The sequence below is a fragment of the Empidonax traillii genome, unplaced genomic scaffold (genome assembly GCF_003031625.1).
Source record: "Empidonax traillii isolate 1590-97213 ecotype Southwest subspecies unplaced genomic scaffold, ASM303162v1 scaffold138:size3245559, whole genome shotgun sequence".
Lineage (NCBI taxonomy): Eukaryota > Metazoa > Chordata > Aves > Passeriformes > Tyrannidae > Empidonax > Empidonax traillii.
The window spans coordinates 1355134-1375754 of record NW_020955331.1 but is presented as its reverse complement, the minus strand read 5'-3'; the positions used below and the strand labels follow the sequence as shown (position 1 = coordinate 1375754).

The window sequence follows — 20621 nt, the reverse complement described above, 5'->3', positions numbered from 1 at the left end:
AGAGAGAATTGCCTCAGCATCTGCTTTCCCCTCCTCTCTCTGTCTCATATTTCATGACAGCATCTTTCCATCTGAGACTGTGGAGGGTGTTGGAGTAGCTGAGTTAAGAGGATGTGCTGCTGGAATATAGGTTGGATCCCAACAGACCGTGTTGCAGTGACCTGTATGGCTCTCAAGAACTCCAGCTCTTCCCATTTCCCTTGCACTGGGCTTTCCTCTTACTTCAGCTGTTTTCTTTAGCCTCTGTTTTCCTTGGTTATCCCATCATGGCCCAGTCCAGTGGTGTCAAAAGGGTGTCAGAGGATGCAGCATAAACTGCTGTGTTCACTTTCCTACATCATCAACCTCGCTTGGTCTTTCTTACCTTGTTACAGCTGAACAAGCTGGAGGAGGCAGCAAATGCAGCTCACACCTTCTTCATGGCAAACCCTGAGCACATGGAGATACAGCAGGACATCGAGAACTACAAGACCACGGCAGGGAAGGTCAGCTTGGTTGATCGGGAGGCCAGGCAGCACATGGTGAGTCTGAGCTAAAGAGGTGCACAGGTTAAGTATCAGGCAGTCTGGAGAGCAGAGATTTAGGAGGCCAAGAGAGGATCATCTACAAATGGGGAGATTTTTGCTGAGGTCTGTATTAATGGACAAACAATACAGCAAAATAAACTCTCCCTTACAGTATTTTCCTAAGCAGACAAACCAGCTCCTGCCTTTTCAAGCCCACTTCTTTTTGTTTAATCATCCCCAGCCTGGTCCCTCTCTTCAGTGAACTCTGGGGTCACCCATGGCTGTGAACATGCACCAGCAGACAGCTTTGATGGATGCCTCTGTGGACACAGATATATCTTGGCTCCTGTGTGTTTCTTTTGATCTAGATTCTGCCACCTGGGCAGGGTAAACACACATGAGTGACTGTGCTGGTGAGGGTACAGGGTGACAGGCAGGAGAGTGTCAGCTTTTTCTATCTCTCCAAAGCAAAAGCCCAAGACAAATGCCAAGGCCATCCCCAACTTCCTGCTTTCACAAGACTCAAGGAAGCAGGAGTGGCTGGCTGGTGTAATTAATAGACATGCTCATTAGGGGCCATTATAAGAAAGATCTTCCTAGGTCAGGACTCATCTTTTCCCTTGGCATTCAGTGTTGTTGTTTGGTAGGAGAGTAAAAACAAAGAAAAGGAGTGTTTTTTCATATAATGTACAATCTAGCAGTGGCACTGAGGATTCCTTAAGTGTGGAGGGGTTCAAAGGAGCATTTAAGCAGGCTTATGAGGTCCCAGTGGTCCAAAAGTCCATTGATGGCTTAAAAATGGTTTGGTACAACCAGTTGCATCTGGTAGGTCTCTGGGGAGGTTGTTCTGTCCTTGCCCGCTTGTATCTTCTTTTGAGAAGCATCTGCAGTTGGCAAGGGTTGGGTGCTGTGGCCTGGGCAGCGTAGCCAGCTCACGGTCTTGTGTTCTGCCTCCCTACTCTGCAGGAGGACTACAGTGCTGGAGTGAGGCACTACGACAAGGAGGAGTACGAGCTGGCCATTGAGTTTTTGGAGCGCGCGTTGAAAGGGTACTACGCCGAGGATGAAGATTGTCAGATCATGTGTGAGGGACCACAGAGATTTGAGGAACACGAGTACCTGGATTATAAAGCTGGACTCTACGAAGCTATTGCAGGTGGGATCTTTTTGCATTTTTAGTGTTCTCGCCCTTGGCCCTGAAATGTTTTTAATTATCGAGTTTGGAACTTCGGCTGGATTTGGTGAAGTGTCTTCCCTTTCATCACTGCTCCGTGTGAGTAACACTGCAGGAGGCACTTAGAAGTCCAGAAAGTGCAAAGTCAGAGAGCAGGGAACTAGGACATCTCATTTTGGTCCCGAATAGAAGCTGGGCTAGAAGAATTGCATTTCCAGATGTGTGAAGCATTTGCAGATTTCTGTAAGAGCAGGAAATGTAGGTGCTTTATCATAAATTGCTTCCGTTTCCCCCTGTACACAGTCTCACACACCTCCCTGGAATCTAGACATTGCTGGCCTCTGTTTATGTTTTCTGTTTTTGAGAGCATATGAAGAGAGTAGCAGAGTTCTCTTGGCCATGCTCCAGATGGCCAGGAAAGTTGCCAAAAAGACTCGTAACATAGATTTTCTCCGCATCCAAAAGGATGGATTTGTCATTAGTGGAGGCCCACCTAATTATGATCTTGACTGAAATCTCTGGAGAGAATTGAATGTTGCTATGCAATCTTCAGATTTGCATGTGTGGCTCTCAGCCAGAGGGGATTAAAACAGTTCATTCTCAGTAGAAATGAGATTACATTTAATTAGTCGTAAGGGAAGGAAGAGCAATAAATTAACGTTTGTTTGGTGACAGAAATCGTATTTATCTGCTTATGGTTTTGGAGTTGCATCAAGCTCTGGAGTCTTGCTTCTTGTGTGGAAAATACTTCACTCAGATGCAGACTGGTTTTTGGATTTGCATAGTTCTGTTTGTGTTGAGACAGGAAATTTAATTGAAACAACCAAGATGAGAAACCACCAGCATACCGGATGGGGAGCTGCCTTTGTTGGGTTTGTTTACTCATGCAAAAAATAGGAGAAGTGTTGTAAGGGCTGACTTGGTCCTAATGTTACTGTCAGCTGATCATGCCTGCTTTTAGAGCATGACCAGGGCACCAGGGGCCACATCAAGAAAGCAACCTTCACTGGCAAAGAGAACCCGCTTTCCTTCTCACTGAGCGCTGCTGCTCTTCAAACAGGTTTTGGTCTCTGATAAATTGTTCCTGTGCTGTGCAAGTTGAGTGCAGCCCCAGTGAGCAGAGATGTTTCTGTGCTGGCCCATCTGAAGCACAGACAAGGTTATGATGTGGTGGTCCTTAACCCAAAACATCACCTGGGAGTGAGAAGAAACCAGATGGTCCCTGCAAGTACTGTGTCTTGAACAGATATGCCTGGGTAAACAACTCCAAACTCCAGGACCATTCATGTATCCAAAGAAACTGGGAATTCTGGGCACACAGAAAGAAATAAGATTTGTGATATGACTGCTTTTCTGTAGGGAACTAAGTGGTTCCTTACAGGATAGCATGATGCAGAGTTCACTCTGGGATCCAAGGCACTCAGGCCCAGATGTTTCAACAGGGAGTAGGAACACTGTGCACCAAAAAAAAGAGAGTTGAGGTTTCTTCAAAACTTATTTCTCTTTTCAATCCCAAACTGATTTGCTGTGCTGCTGCTTGGGGTTGAAACACTCTCACTTCTCCCGCCACCCCAGAGGATTGATTCCAGTCTATATAGCTTGCACTTTTGACAGTACCAAGAAAAAGCAGTGCTTCTCAGTGATAGATTTACTATTTCAGGTCTAGGGTGCTTAAATAGGTTCAAATTATAACAATATTATTTATGTCATTTCCCTTCTTGCTTTTCATAATATAATACCCTGGATGTGTACGCTAAGTCAGATGACTGCTCAGACTACCTGTCCAGAGCAAATGGGGACTGTTTTGAGTTTCCACTTGATTTCATTGCGAATTCCTCAGGCTGTTTTTTTGGCAGCCCTGAGAAATGCTTTGGTAGCTGAGCACATGGTTGTTTTCAAGCCTGTGTTTGTTCCTTAAGGTTTTTAATGGTGCATGGAGACAGAGCAAGCAAAGTAGATTTGTAAGTACACTGCAGCAAAGGCTCTAAACTGGAATCAGATGTCAGTGTTTGCTTTGAAATCGTACAGCTGGTACAATGCCTATATTGTGAATTCCCACCAATTAAGAAACTTTGCTAATTGCAGATGTTTACCATGTGCTTGTGATTCCCTGGGAGATAGCTCATCTTTGAGAAGCAGCAAACATGGGGATTTCTGCTGCCCATACTTGCACCTCAGACCATTCAGAGTGGAGGTGCAGGTGCCTTGCTCGGCCACACTTGAGAATCTGCAGCAACCCTTTGTAGCTAAACCTCCCTGTGCCCTCAGGAGCTTTCTTGCTGCTGAAAGGAGAGGATTAAAGATGAGCTGAAGGAAAGGAGTCTGGAGATGGATTTCATTTGGCAGCACATATGGCCGCCTTGTCTTCACACATCCACTTGCTTTATTGGTGTCCTCACCTTTGGTTTGGCTTGGAGTTGAAGAGGTACCTGGCACCTGCACATCCCTGCACCCTGCAGCAGCTCCCAGCACACAAAAGAGATGCTCAGGCTCCCTCTAGAGCTGACAGAAGGAGGAAGGCATTTGTAAAGAGGGGCAAAATTGTGACTCCAACTCTCCATTGTCTTTGGGAAGGAGCCTAAGCTCTTTCTATGGGTGCACAGTCACCTGCTGGACCAGAGCAGCATGAGTTGCATGTCCTTTAGTGGGGGAGTTTTAACTTCTGTCTGTCCTTGTCTCAGCACCATCACCATCCCTCTCAGCTCAGACCATCTTCTCCCTCTTTTCTTGGCAGATCATTACATGCAAGTCCTGGCCTGCAAACATGACTGCGTCCGAGAACTCGCCACACGTTCGGGCCGTATCTCACCCATCGAAAATTTCCTTCCCCTCCATTATGACTACTTGCAGTTTGCCTATTACAGAGGTAAAGGCTGTTATATTGTTCCTCATAGTGCTTGCTGAGTTTTGTTAATTTTGTACAAGTTTGAATTATTTCATGTGTAAGTAAAGCTGTTTCCCGCGATATCTGTGCTACAGTGATGCAGTGGCATGGTCTGAAAGAGTTAGGAAGCAAAGGAGAGTGGACATTGACTCTTCAAAAGTCAGGTTTACTGAAATGCAATCAGGTAGTTTTGTAAAGGTGTTTTAGATCATCAGTCAGGTTTTAAAAGCCCGTACTTTAGGTTCAACTTTACTATATTTTAAATAAATCTAACTTTTTTAGGGTTCTTTTATTTGCCTTTTGACATCAAAGTTCTGTGTTTCACATTTTCTGAAATGAACTGATACATTTTCTAAGTTAATATATAACAGATATATGAGTTACCCCAAGCTTATCCCAAGACGCCTATTTTTGCCAGTTGCTAAGTATTTTAAGATTCCTAGTAAATGTGAAGGAGCTGGAAGCATGGCAAAACATTAGGAGTTGGCAGTGCTATAAAATGCTGCCAACTGTGTAGTTGCTCTGTGTGCTATTTTATTGTGTTCTGTTACATAAAAGAAAATGTAGTCAGAATTCTGCTCTCTCAGGCTTGTGCTAAGAGCTTTTTCCTGAAAAAGAATGAATGTGTGAGGGTCAAAATTGCTACTCAAACATAAAAGGTTCTTCGTTCATCAACACAGTGGGAAGAAAGCAGGAGGAGTCAGCAGTGTTTCTTGTGTGGTGTACAAGCTTTTTAATTCCTCTGCCCAGTTAGAGGTTTAATGTGGTGGATACAACCCCCCTGAGCCCTGAGAGATGCCACACAGATGAGAGGCAGTTTGATGCCAGACAGCATCCACAGCCTGCTCATCCAGTTGGATCCAATTTGATACCATCCGATCTGTGCGTGAGGGCAGAGAAGTCTTGTCTCTGTGCCTCAGTTTCCTTGCTGGTGAAATGGAATGCTTAAGACAAGGTTGCATCAAAAGAGCCCTGTAGAGTGCCGGGCTGCCCCTTCAGCTGGTGGGGAGCTCAGGTTGTGCCCTCCCTCCCTGCAGATTCTCCTCCTCGACTCTGCCCCACTGTGCTCTGTGTGAGCCCCCGGCACTGCCAGTAGGGCTGTGCCCCTCTTTGCCCCCCCTGACTACTGTTGTATTCCCTTCCAGTTGGTGACTATGTAAAAGCCCTGGAGTGTGCCAAATCCTACCTCCTCTTCCACCCCGACGATGAAGACGTCTTGGAGAACGCAGGTTATTACGAGGGTCTGTTGGAGGGTGCAATGGATCCAAACACCATCAAACCCAGAAAGGTGAGAGTGAGTGACACCTAAGAGCTCTTCGTGGGAGGCTTTAACAAAAGCATCAGTTGAAAATAAAAGCAGCTTGGCAGCTTAGCCGTAGTGGGACCACTTTGAAAACAGAGGTGGAAGTGCTGGGCTCACTGGTGATGCTAATTACCAGAGTGCAAGTCCAGAGTCACTGGTGTGGGGGAGAAGCTGGTGGGCAGGATCTTCTTTAAATGGGACTCCAGCTTAGCAAAGGCTAAGGGCAGGGAGGGTGATGAGCAAGTACCTCAACAATGTAAACCCTCATCTTGTCCAGTGCTCCAGAAGAGACAGGGAGGAGGAATGCAGTGAAGCACTGAGCAAAGGCCAACCTCTGTTAAGCAAGGACTGAGAAATATTTTCCCAAGGGGAGGCTGGGATGCCAGTGTTACTCTCAAGTCCTTTAGCTTGGAGTTCAGGGCTCAGCCTGTTCTGTGGGGAGTAGCTTTGCTATCACAGGATTAGGCTGGGGTCAAACATCCAAACAGTGTGTGTTGTTACCCAGCAGGACAGGCTTCCTCTCCAGTCCAGACAGCCTTTATCTGTGGCCATGGGGCTGCCTTTCTCACGATGCAGAAGTTCCTCCCATACCATCACAGCCCTGATGAGGCTCATTTCCCTTGCACCATAAGTAGAGGGTAGGCAGGAATTTTTTTTTTTTCATTCTCTTGGGTATTCTTTGATTTCCAGGCAAATCAAGGTTAATTTGGTAAAATGCTAAAAAAAAGGGGAAATTACAAAAAAGAAAACAAGAATAATTATTGTTTTTCCTCACAAAATAAATCTGGGAAAAAACATTGAAAAAACCATTTAATTATTTCCAGTAACTTGAAGTTTTCTGAAAAAAAAAAAAAAAAAGTGATTTTTGCTTTGCAAATTCATTTTCTAGGAGAAACTCAAGTGTTTTGTTTACAAATTTTTCATTCAAAATAAAGCCCTCTGATGGATAATTTCCAACTGGCTGTGCTTTGTGGTCATCATCCAAGCACCCTGAGTGCATCCCAGGCCGTGCTGCTGTAACCCACCCACAGCCAGGCCCTGGGCCCCACATTGCACATGAGGAGCCAAGGCACAGCCCAGCCATGGTCCCTGCTCCACCAACCTGAGCCTGACCCTGTTCTGCAGCTGGGGCTTCTCTGGCCAGCCTTTTGCCCAGATATTTGGATGCTCTCCAAGGTGTTTAGCCCTCTCTGCCAGCTATGGGCATGTATTTTGGGGATTCAGATTTCTCGAATGAGTTGCTGAATATCCCTTCTCTAATGTTCTGAGGAGCTCAGCCCTGTGCCCGGGGTTACTCCAAGCGTCCCTTACTCCACAGGAATCTGCAGTGTGGCATGAAGAACAAACCCCTCTGAAGAAGAGGTGCATTGTGTCTTATGGAAGCTGCATGTCCAACTACTCTCCTTTTCCTTTTCTTTTCAGGAAGCAAAAACACTCCTGCAGCGCCATAAGCTGGAGTCCCACCTCTTGCAAGTGGCTGCAGCCGGCCTTGGATACGCCTACACAGAGCCGGTAATGCCTGGGTGTTCTGTGCCCACGACTTTTAGGAGTTCACAGCTACAGGACCAGCTTCCCCTCTCCTCTTTCCTATAAAGCCAGTCCTGTGTTGTGACTCAGAAGCTGGATCTTGGCTTCATTTGCTCCCCATGGGAAAACGGTGATGGCAAAGCAAGGGTGGCAGCTGTTCCAGGGTGGAGGAGATGCAGCCTAGTCCAGCTCTCCTGCCATGGTGTCTGGCTGAGTCTCAGCCACTGCCGTGGTGATGGGTTGAGACAGAGAAAGCTGGGCAAGTTGAAGTCCCTATGAACTCATCTTACTGTGCCAGTTTGGTTTGAGGTTACATTTTCAATCTGGTCACCTCAATCAATTGCCCAAAGTTATGTGGGATGGATCCAGAGAGGCTGGCTGTTGTTCCTGGGTGCAAGGTAGAGCAGGAAGCTCCCTGGCTTTAGCTGGAGCATTAAGTTAAGAAACTTGACCTCTCTCTTTTCCCACAGAACTACTGGAACAGGTATGGAGCCCGCCAGGATGAGCACAGGTGAGCCACCAGCCGCTCCAGCTGAGCCCATGGCTTTACCATTCCACACAGCGAGGTGAAAGGGAAGTGCCTGTGGATGGGGTACCAGCCTGCCACTCGGGGGGTCCTGACCATCCGCACCCCAGCACACCATCATGGTTGAATTAGGGACCTTTGCCCCCTACCATTGCAAACATTCCCACAAGGACCTTATTTTAGCTGAGTGCCTCAAAACTAGCGATGCTCCGGAGGCAACTTGGTTGATGAGGCGAGAGGTGCTGTTCAGGTTTGTTGGTGTCTTGTGCTTTGCTGGTGGAAACTGTTCTCACTACCAGAGAAGCAAGGTTTGCCACAGAACAGGGTGAGGGCTTCAACTTGTATGGTTGTGACATTTGTACAAAGTACTGATTTGCCCCTTTTTTTCATATGTTAGTTTGCAAAGAGTGCAAAAGTGCAAGTCTAAGAACTGGAGACCTATGGCCAAAGTCATGGTGTTCCTCTTTTCTCTTGCTCCTCAGTGTCCCATCAAGTATCAGCAGTGAACCAGAGGATGGGCCCCGGCTGTCCCTGGCAAAGAAACCCATGCCAAAGCCAGATCGAGAGTTGAAGGAGGGTAAGTGTGATGAACAAAACCAGGACCTTTTTTCCTATTGCTCCAGACTGCGGACTGCAAAGGCTGGCTGCTGAGCAATGAGGGGCACTCCTCTTTGAAGGGGTTGAAGTTTAAGAGACAGAGAACTCTTCAGTGCTGCCACAGCATTTCTGGGTCTGTGGATCCCACCAGCACTGCTCTGCCCTTAGACTTGCTTTTCCCACCTGCTGAGCTGCTCAGGACAGAGCCCTGAGATGTGAATGTGGGAGGCTGGGTCTTCCTCACTGTGGGGAAAGTGGCACCAGCAAACAGTAGTCTTGCCTCAAGATGCTTATAACAACAACATGTTCCCTATTGTCAAGGCTGCAGAAGGATGGATTCTGGAGGCAACAGGACTGATGCGATGCAAAATGTGCTGGATCACACCATGTTAGCAGCCGTTTCTCTTTGCAGACTGGTTTATGATTTCAGGTCTTAGCTTATAGCAAATCACTTGTTTTTAAGCCTGTTGGCAGACATTCAACTGATTTCAGCACATTTTCAGCAACCACAGAAAATACCATAACATCTACTACTAATGACAAGATTTTTTCCCCATAACAATTTTGAATAACAATATTGTAGCCAAGCACCAAAGCAGACTTCTTGCTGCAAAACAACGGAGTCTCAAGCCAAGAGGTGTCTTGTGCCTCCAGCGAGCCAGCTACACAGCAGCAGGCAGTTAAACCTCCCTGTAATGCAGTAGATGGTTGTGTTTTTTGGGGAATTTCACAGGTTTCCCCAGCCCAAGTTGTCTCCAGCTGCTCACTGTTGTGTTCAGAGTGTTGTTATCCCTTCTCTAGCCTACATAAAGTAAGTGAATACCACAGGAAGATCCCAAACAGCTTGCATAAGCCAAGAGCTGGTTGAATTATATTTGTTGGCCTGGTCGCCTTCTATAACCAAGTAATTTCAGAGTGCTTTTTATTTTTTCTTCTATGTTTGTATTCTGGTTTACTTGCAGAATGTTTTTGTTTACAAGGAGAACTGAAACCATTCAAAAAGAAAATGGGATTTTTGTCCATCCAGCTGCTGCCTTTCTCTGTTGTCTTTTTTCTTTCTCTCTTTTTACTTGGAAAAAGAATAACCCAAAAGAAAAAAATGCATTTTAATTTTGTACTCTTCTGTACTGCTTTCCTTCCCTCCTTCTTCCTTTCTGCCAATTCCTTCACTCCCAAAAGTAAAAAAAAATTCCCCAGTTTCTTTGGGGTATTTTTCACAGAGCACAGACACAGGAACAGGTCTCTCTCTGTTAACCCTTAGAGGCAGTGGGGGCAATGAAGGCAGGCGGGAGTGTGCCGCTGGTATGGGACAAGGGTTCAGTGTACACAGCCAGCTCTGCTAGTTTACTGTGAGAAACAGAAAAAATGGTGGAAGTGGTCAGTGATGCCTTCCATGTTCATCCCTCACATGCCTATGGCTGGGGAAGAGCAACATCTGAGCTGGAAAATTCAGGCCTGAGTTGGAGTGTGCCAGGAGTTTGGATTTGAGAGTCTTGTTTCTGATCCAGCTGCATTTGCAATAAATGTTATTATCAAGCAAAAAGATCAGCACAGTGAACATCAGAAACATCCCTTCTTTTCCATTTCCAAGAAACCTAACTCTTCAGAAATAAACTGGGATAGTGGCAGGGCTCTGTGGGGGTTATGCGTTCTCCATAGGCCAAGGAGACATTCCAAAAACAGTGTGCCTCAATAGACAAGAAAAGTAGAAATTATAAAAGTAGTGTCACAGAAAAGTTCCTTTGTGCCAAGTGGTGAGAGAGGAGCTCCACGGCTCTGTTTCTGCTATTTCATTGCCTCTCTGTGACAACACATAGTTTTCCCCACAGTTTAGATGCATTTCACCTTCCTCCTGGAGAAAAATCTTGTTTAGGCTTTTATTGTTACCATTTATTTAATTTTATTTCTTCGAGGAGATGCAGGAAAGAAGTTTCAGAAGATTTAGAGATGATTTAGAGGCTTTGTCCTGGTTTTTTATCAGTCAAATTTTATGGGGGTTGAGAAAAACCTCTGGTAAAGAGCTAATCTCTCTCCTCTCCCATTTCCTCAGCATGTGGCAAGGCTCAGTTGCCCCGTACCAGGTGGGAGCTCAGCAGTGTGAAAGCCCAGTCACTGCTATATTCCCATTCCAGGGATGTTACCTGGACCCCCAAAATGCAGCCAAGCCATTGGCTACTGGCAGGCAGAAGGAGGCAGGATATGAGGGATGGCAGGGTCAGCCAGGGCAGCTCCTTCACCTCGGTGGAGGATTGTCCTCAGGCTCTTCTGGCTCACCCACTCTCAGCCCCCTTCTTGGAGGAGAACAAGGAATGCTTGCTGCAAGCTCAGCACCCATGAGGCTTTCTGTGTGTGTAAATGACAAAAACCCCATTGATGACAATTGCAGAGAGTGGCTTTGCACACCAAGCCAGCAAGATCCACACGCCAAGTGCAAGGGAAATTAAGGCCTCTGATGATGTGGACAACTGGGCAGGAGGGCCAAGTTAGCCACTGTCCATGTCTCTCTTTGTGTCCCATCAAGTTCTGGCGTTTTCAAGCTGGGGTCCCTGTGTTTGCAAGGCAGCTGATGAGGAGGTGGAAAATGCTGATGTTTTTGCAGCAAATTGATTTCATCTCTGAGTGTTCCCATTGCTTCTGTTTCTTTTGTTGCTGATGGGAGGCCAAACTCCTGCTCTCTGCTGTGAAGCTCCTTCCCTGGCTGCACACCTGAGTCACTTCAGCTGGCCCTCAGTCACGGTACAAGATGTCAACAAGGCCAGGGCATGTTCAGCAGGGTTGTTTTGTGTCTCTCATCAGGGGGCCCACTTCTCTACAACGATGTGAAGTTCGTCTACAACTCAGAGCAGCTGAATGGCACCCAGCGAGTGCTCCTGGACAACGTCATCTCAGAGGAGCAGTGCCGGGAGCTGCACAGGGTGGCCAGTGTGAGTTGGCAATGCCCCTGGGGGGACACAGCTGCCACCTGGGCTGTGTCTGATGCTCTCCCCAGCATCAGGCGTGTGATAGCTGAATGTGTGACCAGCCCTTGGAGAGGTTCTGGGTTCATACCTCGCTTTTGTGTGTTGCAACTGATGCCAGGATGCCTGTGAAGAGCAGGCAGATACTTATCACATAGCACACCCATAACAGGAGCTGCTGCTCCATCTCAGGCTGTTCCTAGAAACATGCTGCAAGATGGAGCCTGTGTAGAAAGAGCTCGTTGCCCCATGTTGTGCACAGTCCCAGAGAATGCTCATCCACAAGTCTGGTTGAGCCTTCTCATTCACCATTAACTGAGCCTGGGAAGGGACTGAGGGTGCCTGAACATCTCCAATCAGGAGTGGGTGGCTGATATCCATCATCCATGTTCATAGAAAGCTGCAGCACCTTCCCACCCAACTCACCTGTCCCTGTGAATGCAGCCCTGGGGAATTTGGGGAAGATGGTGCCAGGTGCTTCCACTGCAGCTCCGCCTCTCCTGATGAACCAGTTGTGTATTTGTGTCTTTCAGGGCATCATGTTGGCTGGAGATGGTTACAGGGGCAAAACCTCCCCCCACACCCCAAATGAGAGATTTGAAGGAGCCACCGTCCTCAAAGCCCTCAAGGTAGAGCTCCCTCCTCCTCCTCCTCCTCCTCTCCCATGTTGTCTCTCCCAGCGGACACATGGCACTGACCTCTGTTGCCCCTTCTCCTTGCCCAGTATGGCTACGAGGGCCGTGTCCCACTGAAGAGTGCCCGGCTCTTCTACGACATCAGCGAGAAGGCTCGCAGGATCGTCGAGTCCTACTTCATGCTGAACTCCACGCTCTACTTCTCCTACACACACCTGGTGTGCCGCACCGCCCTCTCTGGTGAGGGCTTGAGGGGCCAGTGGTGGGGCAGGGTGGGGACAAGGGAGGGGTTTAGCCCTGCTGAATGCTATGAGTGCTATGAGTGGGGGTCCCAGGCCTGAGATTAACTGTGGTTTGCGTGATGCTTAAACTGGTGGCCAAGGGCTGGGCAAAGTCACCATCCCCACAGCAGCAAAGGGTGGGCACTGCTGTCCCAAAGACGCTAATTTCTGGGATGTCTCTTGGTTTTCATGTCTGCAACTCTTCCTGTTTTGTCCTCCCTCTTCTCTTGCCTCCTCTCGCTGTCCCTTCTCCTTTTCACCCCATGCACAGCTCTCCATTTTGCTTCCCTGCAGTAAGGAACAAGCAGAGCTGTGCAGATCTGAGTCCTCAGATGTTGCCTTTTCTCCCCAGCCTTTGCTTTTCTCCTCTCATCTGTGAACACCACCCGGAGTGGGGTCTGGGCAGGCTCCCGCCCCATAATGGACCTCACAGAGCATGGCATTTCCATCTCATCTGCCCTTTCCCCTTCCCCCTTCCTCCACATGGTCCTGCCTAGGCCAGCAGGAGAGGAGGAATGACCTGAGCCACCCCATCCATGCTGACAACTGCCTTTTGGACCCTGAAGCCAATGAGTGCTGGAAGGAGCCTCCTGCCTACACCTTTAGGGATTACAGGTAAGAGGGAAGGAAAGGAGGTCTGCTCCCTAGGGCACCCAGGAACCCTCTCCAAGTCAGGGTATCTTGCTTCACAGGCTTAAAGCTAGTACATCGCAGCCATGGCAGAAGTGGGATCCAGCAGGTAGTTTATGGTGCCAGAAAGCATTGTGGCTAAGCTTGATGCCATGGTTTACTTACAACAGCTCTGTGATGTTTTAGGGTTGGGAGATCCCAGCTGTGGCCCACAGGACTGTGTAAGATGTTTTTGGTGCAAAATGGGAGAGTGAGAGCTGGTGGGACCCAGGGAAGGTTGGGGAATTGCTCCCTACCCAAGGAGAGTTCTGCTGGTTCTCAGCTGTGTCCCTGAAATTGGAGTAGCTTGAGTGATCCCCACCCATGTCTTAGTGGAGCAATGTGGGATGTGTCCTGGAGGCGGGGGTCAGCCTTGAGCCCTCCCCACTGTTCCTGTCACAGAGGTCTCCTGTTTCCTCCCCCAGTGCCCTCTTGTACATGAACGCGGATTTTGAAGGCGGCGAGTTCATTTTCACCGAGATGGATGCCAAAACTGTGACGGTAAGGGGGTGCTGTGGACCAAATGCTGCTCTGGGACAGCCCATGCTCAGGGGCTCTGGGGCTTCTTCCCCAGGCAGCCTGTGGCTCCTACCTTGCAAACAGCCCATACAAAATCCTGTTGGCAGAGGTGCACAGACGTTCTGTTCACTTTCTACAGGTTTCCTGTGGCAAGCAGGAAACCTACAGATCCGGGGTTCTCACCATCCCAGCGCAGGCAGAGGGATGGCTGGTAGTCATCCCTGCCTGGAGGACTGCTGAGCTCCCACCCCATCTCGTGGCCAAACGTGAAGTGGTGCCTCCATATAGATGCAGTGCCTGACTTGGGTCTCTTGAGCTAGAGTGGCTCACGGTGGTGGACACAAGACCCTAAGAGGGATGTGGCTCAGGCACAAGCCCTCACCTCTGTGTAGGGCCATTAGGGAAGCTGGGAACCCCCTCTGGGTTGGACAGAGAGGCCTGGGCACCGTGATGGTGCTCTGGAGTCTGGTAGGTGCTAGAGGGTAGACTGTGTTTATGTAATGCCTGAGGGTTGATTTGGTTGGCACTTCTGCCCCCGAGGTTCTGCAGGATACCTCTTGTGGACTCTGCAGAGAGAAGAAAGAGACGTTGCACAGCTGTGCCAGGCTTAGCCTGAACCTCCTTGGAGTTATGTCATGGCCCCATTCTGCTCTAGGTGGTCACCTGTAGCATGACCAAGCTTGACACCTCCCTATTTACCCCACACATTTTTTTGAACCATGTCCAGAGCTCTGCATGTCTTCCACAGCAGCTCACCAGGTCCTGGGGCCACACAGAGAGATGCCCAGTAAGGTCCCAGGCCCTGGACTACGGTGAGCCCAGTCACAACCAGTGTGTGCAGCCATGCTCATGCTCTTTGCTACCCTGGTTTTGCCTGTTTCCCACAGGCCTCCATCAAGCCCAAGTGTGGGCGAATGATCAGCTTCTCGTCGGGCGGCGAGAACCCCCACGGGGTGAAGGCAGTCACCAAAGGCCAGCGGTGCGCCGTGGCTCTCTGGTTCACCTTGGACCCTCTCTACAGAGAGCTGGTGAGTCCCTCAATTTGTGATGTGAGGGGAGTAGGGAATACTCAGTATCCAACAGGAACCAGGACCATCTTATTCTCCAGTCCCAACACATCGGTTTTCCCCCCATTACACCCCCACAGCAGCCTTCCCACCGTACGAGCTGCTATCCCCGGGACTGTTTTTCCTGCCAATCATGATCCTGGGCACCCATTACCCTTTGCAGTGCTGGCTGGGTTGCTGAGTGAGGTGTGGAAGGGCTCCGTGCAGGGCTGGGCTGGCCATTTCTGACACCTAGTGGTAATAGCCTGATGGTCGGGTAACTCCTCCAGAGCCATCCACAGCTCAGTGGTGTGTCGCTGCTGCTGAATCCTCAAAGACATTTTGTCAGCCTGAAGTTTGTGGGTCTGGGCACCCAAGATGCCTTGGAAGATCTGGGCTGTGATGCCTTTCACTAGGGACCCTCCAGATTCTGTTCTAAAAGGCTGATGTACTAGCTCCTATCTCCCTTTTGTATCAGTTCTGCTCTGCAAGAATAAAAGATACAACACCAAGCAAAACTAAATGCAGGGAGAGTGCATAACCCTGGTGCCTTTGCCTTGTGATGCAGGTGGGCTGTGAGGGAAAAGCTTATTTTCAGTCATGTAGTTTGGTGTCTCTCAGCTTTTTTGTTCTAGAGGTAAATGCTCTGTGCTTGTCACCTGTATGGTAGGAGATCAGCCCTGCCCAGGGAACTTGAAATCATGTGGAAGGGACAGGTGGAGGGTATGCTGTGGCAGTGTCTGCCAGTGGAGTGTGATAAGGAAACTGCAGTACATCAGCTCTGCCCCAACTACTGCAGTCCTGAAGGGAAGAGGGAATCAGGTGTTGAGGTGGAAATGGATTTGATTAATTTTGCCCAGCAAATCCCCAGCTCAAGTCCCCCGTCCTCTCAACTACACTGCTGGTTCTAGGGTGAAATCCTCGCTGTGTGTCCTCCCAGCAGGCTGAGCCACACTGAATTAGCTGAGAGCAGGCACTGAAGCTCTGCTGTTACTGTTTCTCCCATTCCACTCTTGCAGGAGCGAATCCAGGCAGATGAAGTGATCGCAATGTTGGACCAGGAGCATCTAGGACCCAGTGAAATGAACATAAACTCAAAGGATGAGCTATGAACTAGGCCAAAGACTTTTTCTATTAAATATTTATTTAATATTGTTAATCTTATTAGAACCCTTCTATTTTTGTACAGAGACACTGTATAAATTAACAGATTAATATGATTGTGGAGTTTCAGGAGTGCCTCTTCTGTGTTTAGCACAGCATTTGCTGAGACCCTCATCCCTGTGCCAGCACCTCCTGGTGGGGCTGACTCTGCTTCCAGCCTTTCCTATTCTTCTCTAGCACTTCTCAGGACTCATTCAGGCCTGCTGTACTCCCTTGGAGGACCTGTTCTTTTTCTCCCTCAACTGAAAATAGCTGCTTCTCTTTAGCATCTGCTAGAGAAATGTCTCAGGTGTGCTAATGGACCAGTCTTCCTGCTCCTGCTAAGTGCTAGCTGAAGACTAGACTAGATCTACTAGGCAAGTAACTGCTGCTAAGCCAGTAAATCATCCCTCTCCAACCATTAAATTTACTCTCGTGTGTGGGATCAGAGCATCCTCTATCTCAATCAGAACAAGCATTGAGTCACAGAATTGCCCATGTCCCAGACAAAGGGATAGCTTTTATTTTGATCCAACAGCTGCTTATGGTGCTACTTCCTAGAAGGAAGGTTGCAGCAATCTTTACTGCTGAATTTACTGCATGGATGCAGAGTCTCCAGAAAACACTGCAGAGATCTTTGCTGAAGTTCTCATCCTTGAGCAACTTTGCTCAGCTCCGTGCTGCATTGGCACTTTCTCAGTCCTTTTCTGCTTCCCTCTGCCAGCTTTGGCATTCCAGGACTTACAATCTGCAATAGAGAATTGTCTTTGCTTCTGTAGCTTGTCCCTATCCAAACCTTCCAGGCTCAGAAGCACCCACTTCCCGTCCAGTCACAGGCTACAAGGTTGTAGACAAGGATGGTCCTTCTGGATACCTCCCTAAAAGCTGGTCCTGGGCAAGACAGAGGGGAGCTCAGTGCATCTGGAAAAACAAATGCCCAGACTATGAAGAGGGCACCATTACTACCTAGAAAATGCTCGAAGAGTCATTTGCTGCACCTCCTCCGATGCTGAATCTGCAGAGTACAAAGTTCTGGGTGTTTCTGAGTCACCAGCATGGTTTGTTTCTTTGAGGTTATCTCCCTTCATCATAGACTGTTGAAAAGATTCATCATGTTGGCACCTCAAAGAACTGCCCACAGGTCTCTGCCTTCAAAAACCCTTCCCTGCTAAAGAGCCTCTTCTGTAAATGCTTAACCCCCTGCCCCTTTTCAAAATAGCCAGAGGAAAAGCTGGGGGGAGGAAGGGGAGGGTAGCTCTCAGGTTGGAGAGCTGACACCCATTTCGTTGTGTGCTCATCTGCACTATGCTATTGCATCCAAGGCTTGACTCCTACATGGTGCACCTTCTGTGTGGGTCTGTGCTGTCATCTCCCAACAACCACATCTGCCCGAGTGCATCCTGCAGAGCTGCCCTCTCAGTGCAGCCCCAGACCTCCTGGGGCTTCAGGGATCCTGCCAGCTGGTCCTCCTGTGAGGAGTTGGGGGGCTGGCACCGGTCATGGTTGGTTTGGTGCAGTGGTGGTTAGCCAGAGCTGTGTCTAAATCCAGAGGAAATAAACTGAATACATCTGGGCTTGCTTTTGTCTTTCTTTAGTCAATTATTAGGAGAGACTAGGGAATTTGGAGTCTGCCTCGTGACTGTACCTGTCCCTTTGGGATTTCCTGCCCCAGACCTTGGAGCAGCCCCCACCCCTCCCATGCTGGAGGAGTGTCAGAGACACCAGTGTGAACAGAATTAAATGTGTATGTGCTTTTGGGTGCCTGTCCATCTCCATTGCTCTGTATCCAGCTGTTTAGTAACTTACATACAACGGACATGTTTCAGGCAGTTTGCTGAGCAGGAAGAGGGCGTTGCAGCCCCTGTGCTCTGCTGGGATGTACAGGGTATGACAGACACTTGGGGTCAAAGACCTTTGGTGCAGAACTGTGGAGCAGCCTCTGAGGGATGCAGCATTTTGAGACTTAATTGCAAACAATTTCCCAAGAAGGGAAAAGGCTGCCTTGGCCATGCTGCTCACCACACTTCTCTGCTGCAGGGACCTGCTGGTGACCTGTGCCAGGCTGAAGCCAGGACACAGGAATGTAGTGAGCCAAAGGCACTTTTCCAGTTTGTTTGTTCTCTGCTCTGGCAAAGTCTAGCTCAGAAGTGGATTTGTACTTCTGCTGCAACAGCAGAAGTGGGTGCCAGATTTATTGGCACACTGTAGCCTCACAGGAGCAAGTAGCAGAGCTCTTTGAGATGCACACCAAAATATAATGTAGGTTTTTGGTCTCTTTTGAATTCAAGTGGGATGGGTTGCCACCGAGGTGGCTTGGCCTCTGAGAAATGAATTTCAGCTCTGAGATTTGATGTTGGGGCCTGGCATGTGCCAGAGCTGTCAGGGTCACATTCAGATTGCCTGCAGGGCACCTGTATCCTTCAAAAAAGAAAGCTGAATGTATAACACTCCTCCTTGGTCAAATATGCCCCGGGACAACCTGGTGAACTTACACTTCCTGCTACATTGGTTCACTTTGCTATTCCTCTCTTGCCCTGCCAGTCTGATAATTGCTGCTTCCCAAAGGCCCAGCATGAAGCAGCTCCCCAGGGACGCAGTGCCTGTAGTCTCACCACTGAGCACAGAGCTGATGTGCATTTCAGAGCACACTTCATGGCTTCCAGGCTCTGAGCTCCTTTAGCCAAAGCTTGGCCACCAAAGAGAAGCACAACCCACTTAGGTGTTGGCCATTTTTTATACATTCCCCAGTTCTATCACCAGCAATAGGACCTGTTTGGAGAAGGAGATGGATGAGCCATGACCTAGTTCTTTGTTCACTCTGCCATGCCCCTCCTAATAATAATACATGTAGAGTGGGATTAGTAGGCTTGATTTATGACAGTCAATAAGGAAAAAAAAAAAAAAAGAAAACAACTCATAAAGGAAACATAATGGAATTTAAAAGTATTTAAAACAACAACTGACATGGTTCTGTGTGTTTGTGTGTGTTTGGGTGCGGACGTGGTTTTGAAAGGGAAGCCCTGCATGGTGTTACTCAATGCCAGGGGATCTTTACCAGCAAGGAGCTTTGCTTTTGTTTTGATGTTCACGTGGGCTCAAGCCAAGTTTAGTTGCCCCGTGCACAAGGCTGCTGCTGTGGATTGTGGGGGCACTGGAGGAGCCTGCTGTCTGCCGCAGGCATGTCCCGGCACAGGGAGTTCAGTAATATTTCAGGACAATACAGGTGAAATGATACTTCATTAAGGAGAAGATGAATGCTTGAACTTTGCAATCATCAGGGATCCAGCAACAGACTGTGAAGAGCCAGTGGCAGTGAAGGCACCAAGGTGTGGGCAGCAGTGGCTAGCAGGGGTCATGATAGCCCAGCAAGGCACCTGGTGCCTCATGCAGAGGGTAGGTGCATGGAAAACACCTTGTACAAGAAAAGAAACCTCCAATAGAAGCCAGCAGAAAGTCTGAGACTGAGCCCCTTTGGGCTGTAAATGCCTTACTGTAAGTGGCTGCCAAAAGCTTCCCTCCAGCCAAGCTCACTCCTGAAACTTCACCTGAAAATAAAACTTGGGGGTATTTAAAAATTCCTGAATCTATAATCAAGATTGAAATACTTAAAGCTCTTTATGTCCAGTGGCTACAATTTAATGAAACGTGGACATTCCGTAGGCATTAACCTGAGAGACTTTCGAAGGCATTAATTTTAAGCAACTGAACCTCAGCAATATTGTGGAGGCTTAGGGCCATGTGGGCAAGTCAGTCTCCAGCTCCACTGGATGATGACTAATCTCTGTTATTTCCAAGGTGGGGCATGATAAATTATAAAACATCGTGCAGTTGGGCCCTTTTATATGTCAACTTTATTTCCCAGTCTCTAGACTGATATAAAAAAATACACCAGCTTTGATCACCTTGGAGCCCCAGCCACAAGCCCTGCAAGCAACCAGCCTGGCTGAAAACCCTCTTCTGCTGCCACTCCATCCCACCCCGCAGCTGCATCCCTCCTGCTTCTTGCTCTCTGACTGGGTGGTGGACAGTTTGGGTGGCACCATCCCCACCAGCTTCTCTGTGTGTTGAGGTTGACCAGCCTCTGAGCAAGGATGTCCCCACCTTGGAGGCAATGTGGTCATGGGTGGGAGCAGAGCATGCACTGGTTTGTCAGCTTTGCAGGCTGCTGGCTGCCTGCAAGCTGCAGCAACTTGGCCCGGGAGAAGATGTGGGCAAAGGACGGAGATGGAGTTTGCACTGAGCATTGCTCATCCCTCCTGCTTAAATCTGGGTAGAGCCAAGCTGAGCACTCACAGGCAGAGGAACATCTTCCCATGAAAAACTGTCTTAAAAAAAAAAAAATGTTGTTTGCTGCTGTCCACACCCTTGCCCAGCCTGGGGGAAAAAAAGAACAAAACAGCTGGCAGTGAGATAAAAATGGGCTAGCCCTGCTTTGGGGAAGAACTATATTAAAAAAGGAAAGAAGTATGTATGTCTTTTGTTTCCACAACTGCTTCTCTGCCCACACCCACTATAAGAGCCACCTCTTCCTGCGGGAAATGTTCCTGCTTGTCTGTGCATTGGGGTATGACTCTGGCCAGGTCCCACAACACTGTTCTCTTTGCCAGGTGTGGATGGGCACATATATGTGTGTGCTTCTCCTCCCATCACTCCATTTCCACAGCAGGCACCCAGGTCCCATGTCCCATGCACCAGATGCCCTGGTGCAGCCACAGCGCCAGAACCAACCGAGTGTAACCATGCACAGGGACAGATCCCACGTTGTTGTTCACCCTAAGCACAGCCCTGTCTTCATTTTGAACCTCTGGATCCACGTGGACAGGTCCAATAGATGCCACTGAGAGCAACAGGTCC

General features: G+C 48.6%; 1 protein-coding gene across 1 annotated transcript in view; it reads left to right on the top strand.

Annotated features, from left to right (window-relative positions):
* P3H2 (prolyl 3-hydroxylase 2) overlaps positions 1-16124 on the top strand; it is a 67305-nt gene extending 51181 nt beyond the window's left edge. The window contains exons 2-15 of the mRNA XM_027884101.1: positions 375-521; positions 1473-1662; positions 4415-4546; positions 5710-5852; positions 7290-7379; positions 7865-7905; positions 8403-8497; positions 11314-11441; positions 12008-12103; positions 12199-12349; positions 12888-13005; positions 13485-13560; positions 14466-14606; positions 15644-16124. Of these exons, the coding sequence (XP_027739902.1) occupies positions 375-521; positions 1473-1662; positions 4415-4546; positions 5710-5852; positions 7290-7379; positions 7865-7905; positions 8403-8497; positions 11314-11441; positions 12008-12103; positions 12199-12349; positions 12888-13005; positions 13485-13560; positions 14466-14606; positions 15644-15736 (1641 nt within the window). The 3' untranslated portion in view covers positions 15737-16124. The remainder of the gene's footprint in view (positions 1-374; positions 522-1472; positions 1663-4414; positions 4547-5709; positions 5853-7289; positions 7380-7864; positions 7906-8402; positions 8498-11313; positions 11442-12007; positions 12104-12198; positions 12350-12887; positions 13006-13484; positions 13561-14465; positions 14607-15643) is intronic.
* Positions 16125-20621: the final 4497 nt, after the last annotated feature.